The sequence below is a fragment of the Nerophis ophidion genome, linkage group LG25 (assembly GCF_033978795.1).
Source record: "Nerophis ophidion isolate RoL-2023_Sa linkage group LG25, RoL_Noph_v1.0, whole genome shotgun sequence".
Taxonomy (NCBI): Eukaryota; Metazoa; Chordata; class Actinopteri; order Syngnathiformes; family Syngnathidae; genus Nerophis; species Nerophis ophidion.
The window spans coordinates 17,473,915-17,494,890 of record NC_084635.1 but is presented as its reverse complement, the minus strand read 5'-3'; the positions used below and the strand labels follow the sequence as shown (position 1 = coordinate 17,494,890).

Genomic DNA, 20,976 nt, shown 5'->3' with positions numbered 1-20,976 from the left:
AACAAAAAAATAATAATAACAAACAGGTTATTATTATTTTTTGATGGTGTTACGGACCACAGCTGGTGAAATTCCTAAATTCCTTGCAATAGCCCATTGAGAAATGTTGTTTTTAAATTGTTTGACAATTTGCTCACGCATTTGTTCACAAAGTGGTGACGGTTTCCCAATCCTTGTTTGTGAATGACTGAGCATTTCACGAAAGTTGCTTTTATACCCAATCATGGCACCCACCTGTTCCCAATTAGCCTGCACACCTGTGGGATGTTACACGGAATACTGTGTAATTATGCGATTAAAGCAGACTATTTATAGCTTGGATCAGGCTGTAAAATCATTTCTGCTACAACCGGTGACGTCAAACGCACACGTCATCATACCGCGACGTTTTCAACACGACACTTCGCGGGAAGTTTAGTATTGTAATTTAGTAAACTAAACCGGCCATATTGGCATGTGTTGCAATGTTAATATTTCATCATTGATATATAAACTATCAGACTGCGTGGTCGGTAGTAGTGGGTTTCAGTAAACCTTTAAGTAAATACCGTTAGGAAGAAATCACGTTTTGATCCAGCAGATGTCATTCACAACATTATTCTAGAGCACACAGGGGTTAGTGCATGTGACTCACAATACAAAGGTCCTGGGTTCAATCCTCAGGATCTTTCTGTGTGGAGTTTGCATGTTCTCCCCTTAACTGCGTGGGTTCCCTCCGGGTACTTCCTCCCATCTCCAAAGACATCCACCTGGGGATTGGCAACACTAAATTGGCCCTAGTGTGTGAATGTGAGTGTGATTGTTGTCTGTCTATCTGTGTTGGCCCGGCGATGAGGTGGTGACTTGTCCAGGGTGTATACCGCCTTCCGCCCGATTGTAGCTGAAATAGGCACCATACTCCAAAGGGAATAAGCGGTAGAAAATGGATGGATGGATGTTTTGAATGTTGTTTGGTAGAATTGTTGCATGTGCTTTGTACATGATATTTTTTTATTATATTCAACTCTGCCAGTTCATGACATTTTAATAAGTTTAACTGTTTGAATTTTGGGTTTGTGGGTTCCTTGGATGCATTTCCACTTCTATCTGTGTTGGCCCTGCGATGAGGTGGCGACTTATCCAGGGTGTACTCCCGCCTTCCGCCCGAATGCAGCTGAGGTAGGCTCCAACACCCCCCAAACCCCACCCCAGAAGGGACAAGTGGTAGAAAATGGATGGCTCTTACATAGGAGACAGATATGCAATTTTGGGGGGAATTTGATTCTTCTGTTATTTTTCTGATCAAAACAAAGTTTCCCCACAGGAGTGTCAAGTGGATAATTTACAATTTTTACGTAATGCAAGCTGATAGTAAACGTGCAATTGTTGTTTTATTACAGTAGTGATTTAAAACTGTCCAGCAGAGGGCGCTACAACCATAATCACGCGTCCATGACAGTGATGACGTGTGGTTCATGCGCCGGATATGTTTTTCCAAAAATTTCACTCAACGCTGATGTGTTACAAGAAGTGATATTGCGGCGTCTTTTTCTGTGATTGTTTTTGGCTGCAACGAGACAAAGGGAGCGGAGGTGTCTTATAAGTGTCACAGAAGACACTTTGGAAGCGACCAGAAGTACCTTTTTGACTGCCAATGGCGGTGAGATATCACACACGTTTGCACTTTGACGCGTCACTGCGGACTTTCCTCATTTAGACCTGACAATCAGCTAATATTTGACTATTACTCTCTCTTTTTTAGTACCTTTTATTTTGGTCAACTTAACCAAATAATAAGAATATACTGCTCCAATTACGAATTGTTTTAGTGAGCAAGGCTTATATGATGCAGTCACACATTAGAGATACATGTAGACTGCAATATGACTCAAGTAAACAGCACCAAAATTGTATCAATCAATCAATCTTTATTTATGTAGCCCCAATTCACAAATGTCTCAAAGGACTGCACAAATCATTACAACTACAACATCCTCGGAAGAACCCACAAAAGGGCAAGGAAAACTCACACCCAGTGGGCAGGGAGAATTCACATCCAGTGGGACGCCAGTGACAATGCTGACTATGAGAAACCTTGGAGAGGACCTCAGATGTGGGCAACCCCACCCCCCTCTAGGGGACCGAAAGCAATGGATGTCGAGCGGGTCTAACATGATACTGTGAAAGTTCAATCCATAGTGGCTCCAACACAGCCGCGAGAGTTCAGTTCAAAGCGGATCCAAGACAGCAGCGAGAGTCCCGTCCACAGGAGATATATCCGTCCATCCATTTTCTACTGCTTATTCCCTTTGGGGTCGTGGGGGGCGCTGGTGCCTATCTCAGCTACAATCGGGTGGAAGGCGGTGTACACCCTGGACAAGTCGCCACCTCATCGCAGGGCCAGCACATATAGACAGACAACATTCACACACTAGGGCCAATTTAGTGTTGCCAATCAACCTATCCCCAGGTGCATGTCTTTGGAGGTGGGAGAAAGTATTCCGGCGGGAACCCGCGCAGTCACGGGGAGAACATGCAAACTCCACACAGAAAGATCCCGAGCCCAGGATCAGGACCTTCGTATTGTGAGGCAGACGCACTAACCCATGGGTGTCAAACTCTGGCCCGCGGACCAAATTTGGCCCGGCGTGTAATTTAATTTGGCCCTTGAGGCAATATCAATTTAGCATCAGAGCTGGCCCGCCGGTGTTATACAGCGTCGGTGCCGCTGTAACACTGCATTCACCGCTAATACTCATACTTGCCAACTCTCCTAATTTTCCCGGTAGACTCCCGAAGTTCAGTGCCCCTCCCGAAAATCTCCCTGGGCAACCATTCTCCCGAAATTCTACCGATTTCCACCTGGACAACTATATTAGGTGCGTGCATTTAAGGCACTGCCTTTAGCGTTCTCTACAACCTGTCGTCACGTCCGCTTTTCCTCCATACTAACAGCGTGTCACATAATATTTGTGGCTTTTACACACGCACAAGTGAATGCAAGGCATACTTGGTCAACAGGCATACAGGTCACACTGAGGGTGGCCATATAAACAACTTTAGCACTGTTACAAATATGCGCCACATTGTGAACCCACACCAAACAACAATGACAAACACATTTCGGGTGAACATCCGCACCGTAACACAACAGAACAAATACCCAGACCCCCTTGCAGCACTAACTCTTCCGGGAAACTTCCAGCAAACTGACCAATAATTAACGTTTTATTCATGCATTTTCTCTTGCTACTTCAAGGCTTGAATGTTTGGCTGATTCATTATTATTTTATTTTCAAAATTCATTATTAGCCTGTGAAAAAAATTTGATATTTACCTCAGAAGATTGCAAATAGAAAAAGAGGCATAACATTTTTATTTACATTTTATTTGATATGCCATTGATATTTTTGTAATTATTATTATTATTATTTGAAACAGGATTTTCCATGTCACTAAAGTTATATAAGCCTTGTTCGTTCAATATTTAATGCAGAACTTGTTTCGGGCGGTATAGCTCGGTTGGTAGAGTGGCCGTGTCAGGAACTTGAGGGTGGCAGGTTCGATTCCCGCTTCTGCCATCCTAGTCACTGCCGTTGTGTCCTTGAGCAAGACACTTTACTCACCTGCTCCCAGTGCTTCCCACACTGGTTTAAATGTAACATAGATATTGGGTTTCACTATGTAAATCGCTTAGAGTCACTAGAGAAAAGCGCTATATAAATATAATTCACTTCACTATTAAAAGGTTAATTTGTTCAACCTTGGCCCGCGGCTTTGTTCTGTTTAAAATTTTGGCCCACTCTGTATTTGAGTTTGACACCCCTGCACTAACCCCTCTGCCACCATTAAAAATATAGAACATTACACAGGGTGCTCAAAAATCAATAAATGTTTTAGTATGACTTTGGTAATCTATGAAGCCGCACCACTTGATGGATTGTGCTGTGCTTCAAAATACAATTATTATTATGGTGTGTGTTTAATGTAAGACATATTATCCTTTCCTTTTGGTAAACTTAGCCACGTGATAAGAATATACTGCTCAAATTTACAATTTTTTTTATTGACCAAGGTTTCATAACATGACAGTATTAGACTGTTTTCACGCAGAGGACGAGTAATAAAGCGTAATTGAAGTATATACCTTAATATAGACTAACAGCAAACGTCCATATTATAAGTATTCGGCATGATCGGATTCTATAAAAGCACAATGCAAATCCAGCGGATGGCGTTTTCGTCTTCTTCTTCTCCATAAATTCACTCAACATTTTCCAGCAGGAAGATACTTTCAATACGGTCTTAAATTTGTGTTACAATAGATAGCACAATATATATATTTTTTTGCATGTAAATGATAATGTAATTATTTAAAAACAGTTAACAAAGGCTTCTAATTTGGCTGCTGGCGAATACAGTAATTTATTGTTTAATTTCCAGTTCTATTATATTGTCCAAATTATTACTAATCTACCGTATTTTTCGGACTATAAAGCGCACTTGAAATCCTTTCATTTTCTCAAAACTCGACAGTGCGCCTTATAACCCGGAGCGCCTAATTTGCGGAATAATTTTGGTTGTGTATAACGACTTCGAAGCTATTTTATTTGGTACATGGTGTAATAAGTGTGACCATTAGATGGCAGTCACACATAAGAGATACATGTAGACAGTAATATGATGTGGTCACACATACGTGTAGACTGCAATATGACACAAGCAAACAACACCAAAATTGCATATGTTCCATTAAAAATATAGAACATTACACAGGGCGCTCAAGAATCGATCAAAATGTTTTAGTACAACTTTGGTAAGATATGAAGCCGCACCGCTTGATGGATTGTACTGTGCTTCAACATACAAGTATTATTATGTTGCGTGTATAAGGTAAGACATATTATCCGGTGTTTTGTTTCGCAATATTATCCAAAAGCAACTTTTCTTACCTTCTGGTACCTGCTGATGTATATTTGGGATCTGCATATGTCCTGAAAATATGTGCGCATCCATCTTTGTAGTCCATGTCGACACCGTAGTGGAGAAGTTTCTTCTTTTTCTCTATCTTCTTGTTATGTAGCATTCATCCTCCGCTGTTGCCATTTCTAATATAAAGTAGTGTAAAGTTCTTATTTATGTCAGTAAACTCGCCATGGAAGCGCTAAAACATACCGGTGTAGTGAGTTTACATAATTTAAATAACTCAGGGAACTTTAGTTATTAGAGTTCCAGTCGGACGGTTTTCATGGGACACATTTTTGGCGTTATTGCACTAGTGAGCCACGGACAAGGAGATGCTGCGCCGTCATTAATTTAAGTAAAGTTTGAATGTCATTAAAACAGTTAGCTCCATCTTTTGACACTTCTTCTACTCCCGTCCTTGCACGCTACACCGCTACAACAAAGATGACGGAGTAAAGACGCTGCCGAAGGTGAGCCATGTAAATAAGACCACCCACAAAACGGCGCATCCGGAAGAGACTGTCAGAAAGCGGCTTGAAGATGATCTGTAAAACATAATCTATGCAACATTTTGACCAAAGAACCACCATTACATGTTATTTGGACCACAAAGAAGTGTTTTAAAAATTGAAAAAAAATCATAATATACGCCATATATAGTACACGTAGAATCCTCATTTAAATAAGGCAGTCTGCACCACTTTACAATTGCACACGCAGTCTTAGTAAATCACATACAACACGCCCACTAATAGTACACACTATTTTATAGATTAGTGCGTAATATTTGGATCTTTGTGTGATCTTAAGTTTTAGTGTTGGTGTGACAGATACTGCTCCTGTAACTACTTGGTATTGGATCGATACGCAAATGTGTAGTATCCCCAAAAGTAATATAAAGTCCATCCATCCATTTTCTTCCGCTTGTCCCTTATTGGCTCTGATTTAATTTAGTCAGCCCCCTGCGACTCAGAGAGGGACAGGCAGTTGAAAATGGATGGATGTGTCAAACAAGATTTGCGGTTTGACTGCGCTAACAAAAGAAGGTTTCAAAAAAGTACCTTGCACGAGCATAATACCCAATACATTTATAAAATGATTATGCATTGATCTAAAATACTGGTCCAAATTTTCCCTAAAATGTATTGCCCCTATAAATGTGAATCTTTTTGCATTTAATTAACATTCTTTTTTTTTTTTTACACAAAAAGCACACACTTTGTGGTGGTAAAATACGTGTAAAAGGTAAAAAACAAACAAAATTAAAAACAATTTCAATGGAAAAACTAAATGTTATGTTATTTTTATATTACTATAGTTATCTAAATGTATTGTTGTAACTATTATCTTATTCTTATTTTACCTGCAGTGGTTTATTAGTTACTAATCTATGTCCAGGATGTTTTTAAACTATATTTAAAGTTAAGTCTTGGTAGTACAAAAAATATTCATGTTTTCAAATAAATGAATAATCGTTTAATTAATCGTGATTACAATATCAATCAAAATAATCGCGATTAATAATGTTGCCGTAATCGTGCAGCCCTAGTCGACAGGCTGTCAACACACTGTCTAATATTGCTGTTTTATGATATTCTGGAGGCAGTGAGGGAATCTATATATACACTGACTACTCTAAAAATATCACACCACACATCGACATGTTACTTAGTCAACATATTTCAAATTATAAACCTCACTCAAAAATTGTTTATCCTCTCCTTGCAGCCCAAAGGTAAAGTTGGCACCAAAGGAAAGAAGCAGATTTTCGAGGAGAACGAGGCGACCCTAAAGTTCTACACAAGAGTTATCCTCGGTGCTAATGTAAGAATGCCCCTTTCATACATTTGTCATTTAAATAAAATATATATATGTCAAGAAAAATGCTTAGCGGAAGACTTTAACCTACAAACTGTTAACAATGGATGTTTAACTCTTCCGCAGGCCATATATGCTGTTGTAAACCTTTTGATCTTCTACAGTTCATCTTCTTTTTGGACATGGGTTAGTATTACCTAATGAAAATGTTTGGATTTGAAGCCATAATGTCTTAATATAAAAATATTTCATATTTCTGTCTTCCCCCATGCAGCTCTTATTAGCATTAGTGCTAGCAGTTTATGTGGGGAGTTACCGCTCAATGTCCGCCATGGCCAAACCAGTGTTTGCTGACGATGGAAGCCTGCTGGACGGAGGAATAGATTTAAACATGGAGCAAGGAATGGCGGAGTAAGTCAAGACACTTCCCTTAATCATGACTGCAGCTCACATGAATCAAAGCTTCTTTTTAATATGTTGTGTATGCAAGCACATTACAACAATATTTGAGGTTGGGTAATTACAGCCTTGATTAGGTCAATAATTCATGACTACATTGATTTGGATACAGTAGACAAGCGGACAAAAAATATTATTCTTACAGTGCCTACTTAGCTACAATAAGCGATAAAGCAGACAGGACTTGGTTGAGTATATTTACTTCACTCAGGTATATTATATATATCTGCAGGACTTGGTTGAGTTTATCGACTTCACTCAGGTATTTTATATATATCTGCCATGTTATATATGTAACGGCTCAATATCATTTAATTGCATTTGTGCGGTTCTATGGCAGTATAACTCATTTACGCTCATCAAAGCTCTTAAAATTATCTTCATTGTTTTATGGCGCCATCTAGTGGGTAAAGGGAGCATTGAGACAATATTTTCTTGGTTTTCAATCGCAAGAATGAGATTAATTTTGGTGTCATGGAAAAAGCATACTATGATATCAGGAGTAGTCTTAAGAAATGACAGTTTTAATAGGAGGGTCAATGGGGCCAAAATAGATTTTAAGAGATAGTCTGTATACTTAATTTTTATTTACTTTTCTAACAATGTTGAAATCAAAAACAAAATGCAATTTTCTATACAAAAAAAATTCCGACTGCTAACTTCCAAACTGAACAATCATACCACAAAAGGAACACAGGGGGTGCACAAGGCTTGGATGACCCATAGCGTTCTCATGACAATTATTTACTGACATGTTCTGTTAATCTCTTTTTTGCTCCTAAAAATGAATCTAGGTGTAATATAAAATCAATTAGTTTTTGGGTGATGTAGATAACTAACTGTACTTAGAATGCCCCCTTTCCATCGCCAGACTCAATATGCCACCCTGTCTTGGTGTGATGTCAACTATGGAACTGGAGCCCATTTCCACACATAGTATCTAAAGGCATGTAAAACTATTATTTTCATCATGTTTTGCTGACATCAAAATTGATATGGTTAACATCATGAGGAAATATAAAATAATCACCTTTTCCGAACTTCCCTGCTCTTCCATATTCTTTTCAAAAAAGACCACTCAAGAATGATGAGGAAAACATCAGAAGAGGACGCACAATAGAGGACTCACAGCTCACCCTCTTTTTTTACTTGTTTTAGATCGTCGGGTCTGCTCTTTCTTCTTTTTTTTTATTTTTTTTTATTTTTTATTTTTTTTTTTACAAGTTCTGATTCAGTCTTTATCTCCTCGAGGGTGCTCCTGATTTTAAGGATTGCTTGCGTCTTTATATTGTTTTTAATGCAAACTCCAACCACAACCCTTCTTCTTTGCAGCAAATTACACTCCTCAGGCTTGGCCCGTCCCCCTTTGCGTGAGTCAATTTGACTGGGAAGGTCCACACTTTCTTATTCCCATCATATGGAAATAAATGCAGGCTGGCCCCTTCTTTAGTTGAATTGCTACAACCTGTGACTGTGCATCTTGCAGACATATTTGATAATCCTTAAAAAATATATGCAAAAGCGTTATTCAAGATGAAGATGCTATCAAAATACACACGTACACAATATGAAATTGTAGGTGACATCATTAGACTAAAGCAGGCCCATTTTCCAGCTAAAATGGGCGTTCTAAAATATGCTGATATTTGTTCAGCACTGGGTCTATTATAGGGGGAATTTTATTTGTTGACATATTTTTTAGGTCCAGAACTATAAAATAAGTGCACACGTTGTCAGGGGCCCTTTAACTACTCGTTATCTTGTCTCGGTTTTGCGTCTCTTTTTTCAGTTCAACCTCACTTGAGATCGTACACTTATTTCTTCATTTTGTTTTAGTGTTTTAACTCTTTGGGCCTATAATTACCTCAACACCTAAAATCTGAGAAGGAAAAGTTTTGATGATTGTTTTGTGTAGAAACTGGATGAACTCTTCCAAGAAATTAGAGTGAAAATATAAAATGTAGACGCTTATGTACACATTAGTCAAATCGCAAAGACAAATGTAGTGGATAACTTCAAACCCAGGCAAGGCCTCCGACAGCTGTTATCTACTATGGATGCAAAACAATTGTATATTATTTTTGACCACTCTTTTAAAAAACATGATGAATAATAATAACAACATTGAACTCTGAGCCTGGTTAAGAATTTCAACGGTATTGTGAAATGCATTGTTTGTCCACTAGATGGCAGTGTTTGCTCACCTTGCTTCCATCTGCCAGCAACAGAGGCCTGTATTGTTTTAAATGATTGGTTGATGGCGAGTTTTTTTTCACCAATAGGAAGGTCTTGTCATAGTTAATTAGCGACCTCACATTAAGGGTCCTGCACCAAAAGCCCATACAAATAACCAATAAATAAAAGTGTAAAAGTAAGATAACCAGGTTCAAGGTTTAAAGAGTTTCAAATGGTTCATTGTCACACGCACGATAGAAATGTTTAATCTGTACAATGCAATTATTTCTTTGTTGTCCACACTAGTGAAAAGTACAGTATAGAAAGAAGGGAATACTATGTATGTACACGGGGAAGACCCAGGACACGTTGGGAAGACTATGTCTCCCGGCTGGCCTGGGAACGCCTCGGGATCCCCCGGGAAGAGCTAGACGAAGTGGCTGGAGATAGGGAAGTCTGGGCTTCCCTGCTTAGGCTGCTGCCCCCGCGACCCGACCTCGGATAAGCGGAAGATGATGGATGGATGGAATACTATGTATAAAAAAAAGGAAAAATCGAGACATATATAAAAGAGAAAGTAAACAATATAATATATGTACACAAATGTGCAGAGAAGGTGACAAAGTGTTTATCAAGTTTTCACAATGTAACACAAATTCACTCTGACTCTTACTAAATATCTGATATTGATATCACATGAATACATTTAATATATCAGTTTCAATACCAGCTTAAAAAATACAAGTATCCGTTTATATCGGCCTAAACTTTCCAATATTAGTTTTATTACAAGCTGTCCTGTAGCATGTTTATTTACTGGACAGCCAGTTAAAATCTAAATGTAAGCACACACTTTCTGGTATTTTAGTGAAGTTATTTACAAAAGGTAGACAAGCTATGCTATAGACTACTAGGCGCTAGCAGCTACACAAAAACTAAGCACACAGTAGCACACAAGCTAGAACAATAAAACATCACATGTATCGATATAAACAGGTATCAAATATTGATAGTTACATTTTACCTACACATACAAAGTCTCCAAGGCAGAATCGTATTAGAAAGTATCTAGGAAAAAGGTGTCCGCATCCTTCAACTTACTGCGTCATGAGCTTAACTTAATACATTTTTGTGATCGTTAGGTGATGCCAAAACTTTAACCAATCCACTTCAACTTAAAAGCAGCGTAAGTTCATTCCAGATACTTGATAATTATTAGGTTAGTATTTTCCACACCTACCATTGTTCTCTGTTTGATTCATTTCTCTTGATCAAACATTTTCTAACATTCCACACTACTAAATAATAAAAGTGTTTATGATTCTTGCTGACATCGGATCAGATCAGTATCGGTATTGTATCGGAAGTGACACACGCTCAATGCTCATTGATGGCATTTACACAAGGCTTACTAGTTTCCACCGATCATTGTTAGCTGCAGCTGGGATAGGCTGCAGCTAACCCCGTGACCCTGAGAGGGACAAGCGGTAGAGGATGGATGGATAGATGTATTTGTGTGACTGTGTAGATACAGTATATGTATAAATGTGTGTATATATGTATACTATATACATATACATATAAAACGACCAGTGTTCATTTAGACAACAGTTATTAATTTAGTTTTAGTCATAATCTTGACAAAAATGTATTTTAGTTGTAGTGATAATTTAGTCATCTAAATTGATTTATTTTCGTTTAGTATTAGTCGACTAAATTCCTCAACATTTTACTCGACTAAATTATAAAGAATATTTGAAGTTGTCTTGAAACCCTGCGATGAGATGGAAACTTGTCCAGGGTGTAGCCCGCCTTCCGCCCGATTGTAGCTAAGATAGGCACCAGCGCACCCCGCGACCCCGAAGACAATAGCGGTAGAAAATGGATGGCTGGATGGATGTCTTAAAACCACGCTTATTAAAGTTATTGCAGAGCCTCTCAAAAACTAATTTCACAAGAAGACCTTCACTCCATGAATATATTGAGGCGGCGTGGTTTGAATGGTAGAGCGGCTATGCCAGCAACTTGAGGGTTCCGGGTTCAATTCCAGTTTCTGCCATCCTAATCACGGCCGTCGTGTCTTGGGCAAGAGACTTCCCCACCTTGCTCCCAGTGGCTCCTACACTGGTGAATTAATGTGCAGGACTCCTTTGAAAAAGCGATTCTTAATCTGGATGGGACTTTCCTACGTAAATAAATGTGAAGAAAAGTAAACTATCAGTAATTACATTTCACACTAACCTTACTGTGTGGTATTATTTCAGCTGAAATTATTATTTTTTTTTAATGTTGAGTTATATACGAATAAAATAGTTTAATGGTTCATTTTGTCATTGTTTTAGTAAATGTGCAGTTGTTTTGATTCATTATCATACTATTCTACTCAGAGGGAATCAGGTCGTTGACGATAACTAAAACTTAAATATTCAGTCAACAAATTTATCACCGAGAACGATATATTATTTTGTACGTAAGCGATGATAAAACTATTTTAAAACCAGTTATAAGGGCTTCTGGTGTAGCTGCTTACGTTTGAGGTAACATATTGTGTCATTTCTCGTTGTATTATTGTATCATCACTATTATTAATCTATATGCTAGTTTACTGTTATTTGGCTACTATCTGTTGTAACATGGTTCCATCTCAAATTTAAAAAAACATAATTCCCCTTTATGCATCTAATCGTGGTGCAGCGCCACAGCTAAATTGAAGCCGCCACACATTAAATTTGTTTGACGTGGAAACAAATGAATATATTGTATAAATGGATATATAGCACTATTGACTAGATTCACAGAAAATGTGGCCACTGAAAACCTTTTGATTAACCATAAGCTAGACGCACGGGAGAGTCCGGAGGCTCTGCGGTAAGATGACGCGCCTGTTGCTTTGCCGCACCTTTGTACGGCAGCTGGCGGCTCGGGTGATGGGGCGGCGGCTCTCCAATTTACTAATTTCCTCAATTCTCTGGGCATTTAATCATTCCCAACTTGACTGTTTTTTTTTGGGTCTTAGAAGACGTTTCGAAACGCCTCTCATCCAAGTATGCTTCCTCAACTGATGAACTAACAGTCTGTGGTTTATTCTGTACGGTCACATCAGCATCATCTACAACAAAACTTCCATTAATCACACATTAAGTTAGAAGGGGATATATATTATTTCAGCATATTTATGTGCGCCAGAAAATGCGTCCCCAGTTATAAGTACTACAAAAAATGTGATTATTTGGGTAGAAATGTCAAAGGGTTTCATTACCAACAACATCTTTGACAAGCAAGGCATTAACGTGACAATCCGCATTTTGTATACTATCACTAATAATCAGCGTAAGTCCGTAGTGTCCAAAAGTGCTGACAGACGGCACATAACTGCGCCTCCTCTAAAGTCATGCACCCTCTCACAGTTGGGGCATACTTGCCAACCTTGAGACCTCCGAATTTGGGAGATGGTGGGTGTGAACGTGTGGGGGGGTGGGTTTGGTGGTAGCGGGGGTGGGTGTACATTGTAGCGTCTCGAAAGAGTTAGTGCTGCAAGGGTTTCTGAGTATTTGTTCTGTTGTGTTTATGTTGTGTTACAGTGCAGATGTTCTCCGGAAATTTGTTTGTCATTCTTGTTTGGTTTGGGTTCACAGTGTGGCGCATATTTGTTACTAGGGCTGCGAATCTTTGGGTGTCCCATGATTCGATTCAATATCGATTCTTGGGGTCACGATTCAATTCAAAATCAATTTTTTTTTTTCAATTCAACATGATTCTCAATCCAAAAACGATTTTTTTCCCGATTTAAAAGGAATCTGTATTCATTCAATACATAGGATTTCAGCAGGATCCACCCCAGTCTGCTGACATGCAAGCAGAGTAATATATTTTTGTAAAAAGCTTTTATAATTGTAAAAGACAATGTTTTATCAACTGATTGCAATTATGTAATTTTTTTTAAACTATTAAACGAACCAAAAATATGACTTATTTTATCTATGTGAAAATATTGGACACAGTGTGTTGTCAAGCTTATGAGATGCAATGCAAGTGTAAGCCACTGTGACACTATTGTTCTTTTTTCAATTTTTATAAATGTCTAATGATAATGTCAATGAGGGATTTTTAATCACTGCTATGCTGAAATTATAACTAATATTTATACTGTTGTTGATAATATTAATTTTTGATTCACTACTTTTGGTTTCTTCTGTGTCGTGTTTGTGTCTTCTCTCAATTGCTCTGTTTATTGCAGTTCTGAGTGTTAGTGGGTCAGGTTTGGTTTCGGAATTGGATTGCATTGTTATGGCATTGCTGTGTATTGTTTTTTTGGATTGATAAAAAAATAAATAAGTACATTTAAAAAATCGTTTTTTTAAAAAGTGAAGTGAATTATATTTATATAGCGCTTTTCTCGAGTGACTCAAAGCGCTTTACATAGTGAAACCCAATATCTAAGTTACATTTAAACCAATGTGGGTGGCACTGAGAGCAGGTGGGTAAAGTGTCTTGCCCAAGGACACAACGGCAGTGACTAGGCTAGTGGTAGCGGGAATCGAACCTGCAACCCTCAAGTTGCTGGCACGGCCACTCTACCAACCGAGCTATGCCGCCGAGCTATGAGAATCGATTCTGAATCGCACAACGTGAGAATCGCGATTCAAATTCGAATCGATTTTTTCCCACACCCCTATTTGTAACAGTGTTAAAGTTGTTTATACGGCCCACCCTCAGTGTGACCTGTATGGTTGTTGATCAAGTATGCGTTGCATTCACTTTTGTCTTTGTTAGAGCTGCATATATTGTGTGGCTGAGCCGGCACGCTGTTTGATTGGAGGAAAAACGGGCATGACGACAGGTTGTAAAGGACGCCAAAGGCACGTCCCCGATAGTGTTGTCCGGGTGAAAATCGGGAGAAATTCGGGAAAATGGTTGCCCCGGGAAATTTTCGGGAGGGGCACTGAAATACGGGAGTCTCACGGAAAAATCGGGAGGGTTGGCAAGTATGGGTAGGGGATACAAAGAATTGCAATGGCAACATCTAGTCGACACGTTTACAACAGGATTTTTTATTATTTTTTTAATTGAAAAATTTCAGCTCAATTTTATACTTTGCAAACTTATTTCACGGGCAATACTTTTGACCCCCCTGTTTTAGACATCGACACCGCGGCGCCTGCAGTGAGCAAACTCGTCCAAAAGATGGCGCCATAACACAAACAATAACGCACCTTTTAATTGTCTTTGCTTATGTGTTTGTTTTTGTTTTTTAACTCGTTGCAATATGACCGTCAACGAAGAAAAATCCATACTTAAGCCGCATAGTTTAATCAGCTGCAGGGTTCAAAGTGTAGGAAAAAAAAGTTGAGGTTTACAGCAAATCACAACCATTCACACTCCAATTTATTTTCTGTCCGTTAGGCACCTGAAGGATGTGATTCTTCTCACAGCCATCGTCCAAGTGCTCAGCTCCGTCTCTTCTTATTTTTGGTATCTCTGGCTGCTGGTAAGCGAGCCCTACAGAGTGTTCTCCAGTTTTTTGTTTGTGTATTGTTTTTAAAAAAACAACAAGCCTGTCTTGTGTTTGCACGTCAGGCCCCATTTCGCGCGCTTCACCTGCTCTGGGTGACCTTCCTGGGCCCCTGGTTCTCAGCAGAGAGCCCGTCGGCACCGGAGGAGGTGAACGAGAAGAAGCAGAGAAGACAAGAGCGTCGACAGATGAAGCGATTCTGACGGTGCAAAGCAGACGCAGCAGTATTTTTATACACACCATTCAGTTACTAGGCAATACATTATTGCAACGAAGACATTTTGTTGGATTAACACAATCATGATTGTTTCTTCCAGAATCCTATCAAATTAGGATTTAAGACAAATTTGACCTCAGGTAACGGTGTGCCATTTCACTTAAGTGTTGCACTAACACATCCATCCAATATTGATCACACTGATTGAAAAGTCATATTATGCTGAATCCTTTTTTTAATTAAACATATTGTCATTATAGGTTATACTATTCTTCTGTGTTACCCATATATTCATTTATTTAGATTTTCCACTACCTGATTTCCCCACATAAACACATTTGAATAGGTTTAAAGGCCTACTGAAACCCACTACTACCGACCACGCAGTCTGATAGTTTATATATCAATGATGAAATATTAACATTGCAACACATGCCAATACGGCCTTTTTAGTTTACTAAATTACAATTTTAAATTTCCCACGGAGTTTCCTGTTGAAAACGTCGCGGAATGATGACGTGTGTTTATGACGTTATTGGTTGGAGGGGACATATTGGCCAGCACCACTTACGGCTAATAGTCATCTCTTTTCATCGTGCAATTACACTATTTTGGACATCTGTGTTGCTGAATATTTTGCAATTTGTTCAATTAATAATGGAGAAGTCAAAGTAGAAAGATGGAGGTGGGAAGCTTTAGCCTTTAGCCACACAAACACAGCCGGTGTTTCCTTGTTTAAAATTCTCGGAGGTGAAGCTTTACTATGGATCAGAGCGGTCAAGCGAACATGGTTCCCGTCCACTTGTCAACGGGCAGGTTTCTGTGAGAAAATTGTGGTAAAAATTCGCCTCTTACCGGAGATCAGCGGAGCTTGCGCCGTCCATGCAGCTGCCGTGACTTCTCTCAGAGACTGGCGTCAACACTAGCGTGGACACACCCCTCCGACTATCAGGTACTATTTAATCTCACTAAAACACTAGCAACACAATAGAAAGATAAGGGATTTCCCAGAATTATCCTAGTAAACGTGTCTAAAAACATCTGAATTGCTCCCAATGCAATCGCCTTTTTTTTTTTTTAAACTTTATTTTATTTTTTTTCTAGTCCATCCATCCATCCATTTTCTACCGCTTATTCCCTTTCGGGGTCGCGGGGGGCGCTGGCGCCTATCTCAGCTACAATCGGGCAGAAGGCGGGGTACACCCTGGACAAGTCGCCACCTCATCGCAGGGCCAACACAGATAGACAGACAACATTCACACTCACATTCACACACTAGGGCCAATTTAGTGTTGCCAATCAACCTATCCCCAGGTGCATGTCTTTGGAGGTGGGAGGAAGCCGGAGTACCCGGAGGGAACCCACGCATTCACGGGGAGAACATGCAAACTCCACACAGAAAGATCCCAAGCCTGGATTTGAACCCAGGACTGCAGGAACTTCGTATTGTGAGGCAGACGCACTAACCCCTCTGCCACCGTGAAGCCCCTTTTTTTCTAGTCCTTCACTATCAATATCCTCATCCACGAATCTTTCATCCTCGCTCAAATTAATGGGGAAATTGTCGCTTTCTCGGTCCGAATAGCTCCTGATGCTGGAGGCTCACATTATAAACAATGTGAGGATGTGAGGAGCCATCACACCGGTGACGTCCTCGTCTGCTACTTCCGGTAAAGGCAGGGCTTTTTTTATTAGGGACCAAAAGTTTCGAACTTTATCGTCTGTGTTCGCTACTAAATCCTTTCAGCAAAAATATGGCAATATCGCGAAATGATCAAGTATGACACATTGAATGGACCTGCTATCCCCGTTTAAATAAGAAAATCTCATTTCAGTAGGCCTTTAACACACCAAATAGCACCTGCGTGCGCAATTTTGTGTAAGAAGGTCTATTAATTTATCGAGCCGGTCATTTTGCCGCTCACAATGTTTTCCTTTGACCCCAGCTCCTCTCTTGTTGCTCGAAACATGAGAAAGAAGCACCTCTACTAAGCGTTAAGGGCAGATTTTAAGCACATTGTTCATTTCACTGTACTGCTTGGCCAACCAATCAAACATCTGTGATCAATTCCACATTGCTTGGATTAGCACACTTTAGTTCATCTACATTTTTTCTTGTCACGTGCCATACAGTACAGGCCAAACTTTTGGACTCAGCTTCACCTCATTCAATTTGTTTTCTTTATTTTCATGACTATTTACGTTGTAGATTGTCAGTGAAGGCATCACAACTATGAATGAACACATGGGGAGTTATGTCCTTAAAAAAAAAAAAAAAAAGGTGAAATAATTAAAAACATGTTTTATATCCTAGTTCCTTCAAAATACCCACCCTTTTATCTGATTACTGCTTTGCACACTCTTGGCATTCTCTCAATGAGCTTCAAGCACACCTGTGAAATGAAAATGAAGCTCATCGAGAGAATGCCAAGAGTGGGCAAAAAAGTAATGAGAGCAAAGGGTGGCTATTTTGAAGGAACTAGCATATAAAACATGTTTTCAGTTATGCAACCTTTTTTTTTGTTAAGTACATAACTCCACATGTGTTCATTCATAGTTTTGATGCCTTCATTGATGAAAGTAGTTATGAAAATAAACAAAATGCATTGAATGAGAAGGTGTGTCCAGTCTTTTGGCCTGTACTGTACGTCATACACGAGGCCCCTGGTCTGCCAGAGTATAAGAAGACGTAGCAGGAAGGATCAGTGTTGCCTACTTATTTAAATGATGCATTACATTTGTGCATACTGTATGCAGAATATAAAAGTATATCGTTTGCCATTGAAAGATTACTGAAAGATAAATAAAGTGTATCCGGCCATCCTCCTGGGAGTTGGCTGGTAGGTCTGATCTGTCCCCAGTATAATTACACGTGTCATGTAATTACATCTGTACTTACTCAACTCCCACCAACTACTACCTCCTGTTGCAATCTTTCCACTTGGTTTGGAGGAGTCATAACTGTAATACCAAGGGCAGAAAAACAAGTGTAAGCAACAAAACTAGTTAACATATTGCGCACAGTCTATTCAAAAAGCTAATTTTAGCTGAGGTCGTTCTTTTCCGTGAGGTCCTATGCTGTCTCTATTATAGGCTTGTAAGCAAAGTAACCCAAATTGTCATGGCCAATCCCACATGTGGGCTTTGAGAGGGAGCAGGTTTGGGTGTAATTTAGCACTGGGGTCGCTCACTCGCACGTCACCTCACCCCCTCATAAATGAACAAAGTGGTTTTGTAAAAAAAAAAAAAAAAAAAGTATTTTGCTTTGTGTCTTTAATAAGCATAGTCCATGCTATTCCAACCACTTTCTATTTTGTGCAAAGCAACGCCAACATTTTTATGAGCCCCTGGTAAACTGTGTATAAAAGTTATTCAACCTTCTCGAACTGCGAAAAACTGCAAATAATGCCCTAAATACAGGTACCGGTACTTGAATCCTTTAACCAGTGTTTTTCAACCTTTTTTGAGTCAAGGCACATCTATTGCGTTGAGAAAATCTGGAGGCACACCACCAGCAGAAATCATTGACAAAATTAAGTTGGCAGCAAAAAGTCGTTCTCGGAATTGTTGGATAAGACTTTAAACCATAACCAACCATGCATCAATATAGCTCTCGTTTCAAAGTAGGTCACGACCTGTCACATCACGCCGTGACTTATTTTGAGTTTTTTGCTGTTTTCTTGTGTGTAGTGTTTTAGTTCTTGTCTTGCGCTCCTATTTCTGTGTTTTTTTTCTCTTTTTTGGTATTTTCCTGTAGCAGTTCCATGTCTACCTTTTGAGCGATATTTCCCGCATCTACTTTGTTTTAGCAATCAAGAATATTTCAGTTGTTTTTATCCTTCTTTGTAGGGACGTTGTTGATTGTCATGTCATGTTCAGATGTACATTGTGGACGCAGTCTTTGCTGCACAGTAAGTTTTTGCTGTCGTCCAGCACTCTGTTTTTGTTTACTTTGTAGCCAGGTCAGTTTTAGTTTTGTTCTGCATAGCTTTCCCTCGGCTGTAATGCCTTTTCCTAGGGGCACTCACCTTTTGTTTATTTTTGGTTTAAGCATTAGACAGCTTTTTGCCTGCACACTGCCTGCCGCCGTTTCTGACATCTACAAAGCTAGTAGCTACCAGCTGCCACCTACTGATATGGAAGAATATTACACAGTTACTCTGCTGAGCTCTAGACAGCACCACCACTTAACAACATATAATTTGCAGACTATAATTACTGGTTTGCAAAAAATATTTTTAACCCAAATAGGTGAAATTACCTAATCTCCCACGGCACACCAGACTGTATCTCACGGCACTAGAGCCGTGGCACAGTGGTTGAAAAACACTGCTTTAACCTCTTGTTTACATCCTTTTTTTATTTCTCTTTGCTATTTGGGCTCATTGGACCCTAATTATAATAAAAACTAAAAATCATCTTTTTTTATGATGTACTTGGTCCATAATAAACAAACGAGTACTCCATGTGTAGTGACATGCAAATTTTTATTTTTACACTTTTTTTTCCCCAAATTCCATTGTGTTATACTCTTCTGACACCACCAGATGGCAGTATAAGTGTCCATATGTCTGCATAAGACCCCAATTCAGGAGTGTACACCAATTTGGAAATAAGAGCTAAAAGGTGCTGTCCACACATGTGGCCATTAAGGCCTTTAGAGGATAATGCACAAATGAAATGTATTCATTAACTACATTTTGGGTTAAGGGTGAGGATGTACTTATATTTGATTATGTATCCTAGAAAAATATACAATAGTACCTCAACTTATCAGCTTAATTGGTTCTGTGACATAACTCTTAACTCCAAACACTTGTATTTCAAATTAACATCTCTCATTGAAATGTATTTAAAAACGAGCACAATTTTAACATGAAACATGCCTTTTAAATAAAAAAAAACATTTAAGAGAATACATATTGTGTAAACAATACAATAAAACGTAGTAATAACAGCGACAGTAGTTTTATTAAGTCATGTAGTAAAGTAGAGACTCCTACGGTATTTCCTTTCAGCTGTGTTTGGTCAAACACACCATCAGCAGCTTTTTAATATTTTCATGAATAAATGCAGTGACGTGCGATGAACTAACCAGGTGAGGCATGCATAATTTTTTTTCTTTTTTTTTTTTGTTAAATTCGTATGTGCAGCTCTACTCATTGATTTAGGTTGCACATTAGAGTAACAGGAAAAAAGGGAGTTATTCGCTTTCATAAAAACGTTATGATATTATACGATAAATGGTTCCAAAAAGTATTTAATAAAATTATTAAATACTTTTTGGTCCCATTTGCTTTTAACAAAATAAATCAAGTATTGTGAGTGTATTTTACCTTTCTGTATTTGTATCTGAAGCAGCAATAATTATCAATATTTTTGCATCCGACAAAAAACACCCACCAGCGCTGGTTTACTCTAATAAAAATGCCGTTTTTTGTTAGAAATACAGTTTAAAAAAAAAAAAAAGAAAATAAAAAAATGCTGGCTTCCTTGACCACTGTGTGACCACACACCCAATGAACCTGCAACCATTTTCTTTAATACTCACACTGAATAGCAGAGGGTCCAAGATTAATCCTTGGGTTACCCCGACTGAGCGGTCTAGAAGGGGATGACATGGGTTGGGCTTATTGGGGATAGTACGGCTCACGACATCCATGGGTTGGATCATATTACTTGTTTTGGTGTACATCGTCGTTCTTTTAGATAAACTGTATCTCAATAATCCACAATTAAAATGTATTAGTAGTGGTTCCTACAAAAATACAACATAAAATAAAACGCAAAATGGTTCTAAGATTTGAATTAAATGCAACGATCCGTACATTTCTTTATTCAACATGTCATC

At 38.9% G+C, this 20,976-nt stretch overlaps 1 protein-coding gene across 1 annotated transcript; it reads left to right on the top strand.

Moving 5' to 3' along the window:
- The first annotated feature begins 1,449 nt into the window (after positions 1 to 1,449).
- Positions 1,450 to 15,382, top strand: tmem208 (transmembrane protein 208). The gene is made up of 6 exons (XM_061887572.1): positions 1,450 to 1,639; positions 6,673 to 6,768; positions 6,889 to 6,948; positions 7,037 to 7,173; positions 14,800 to 14,884; positions 14,974 to 15,382. The coding sequence occupies exons 1-6, from the start codon at positions 1,634 to 1,636 to the stop codon at positions 15,109 to 15,111; spliced, it is 522 nt and encodes a 173-aa protein (XP_061743556.1). The 5' UTR covers positions 1,450 to 1,633; the 3' UTR covers positions 15,112 to 15,382.
- The last annotated feature ends 5,594 nt before the right edge of the window (positions 15,383 to 20,976 follow it).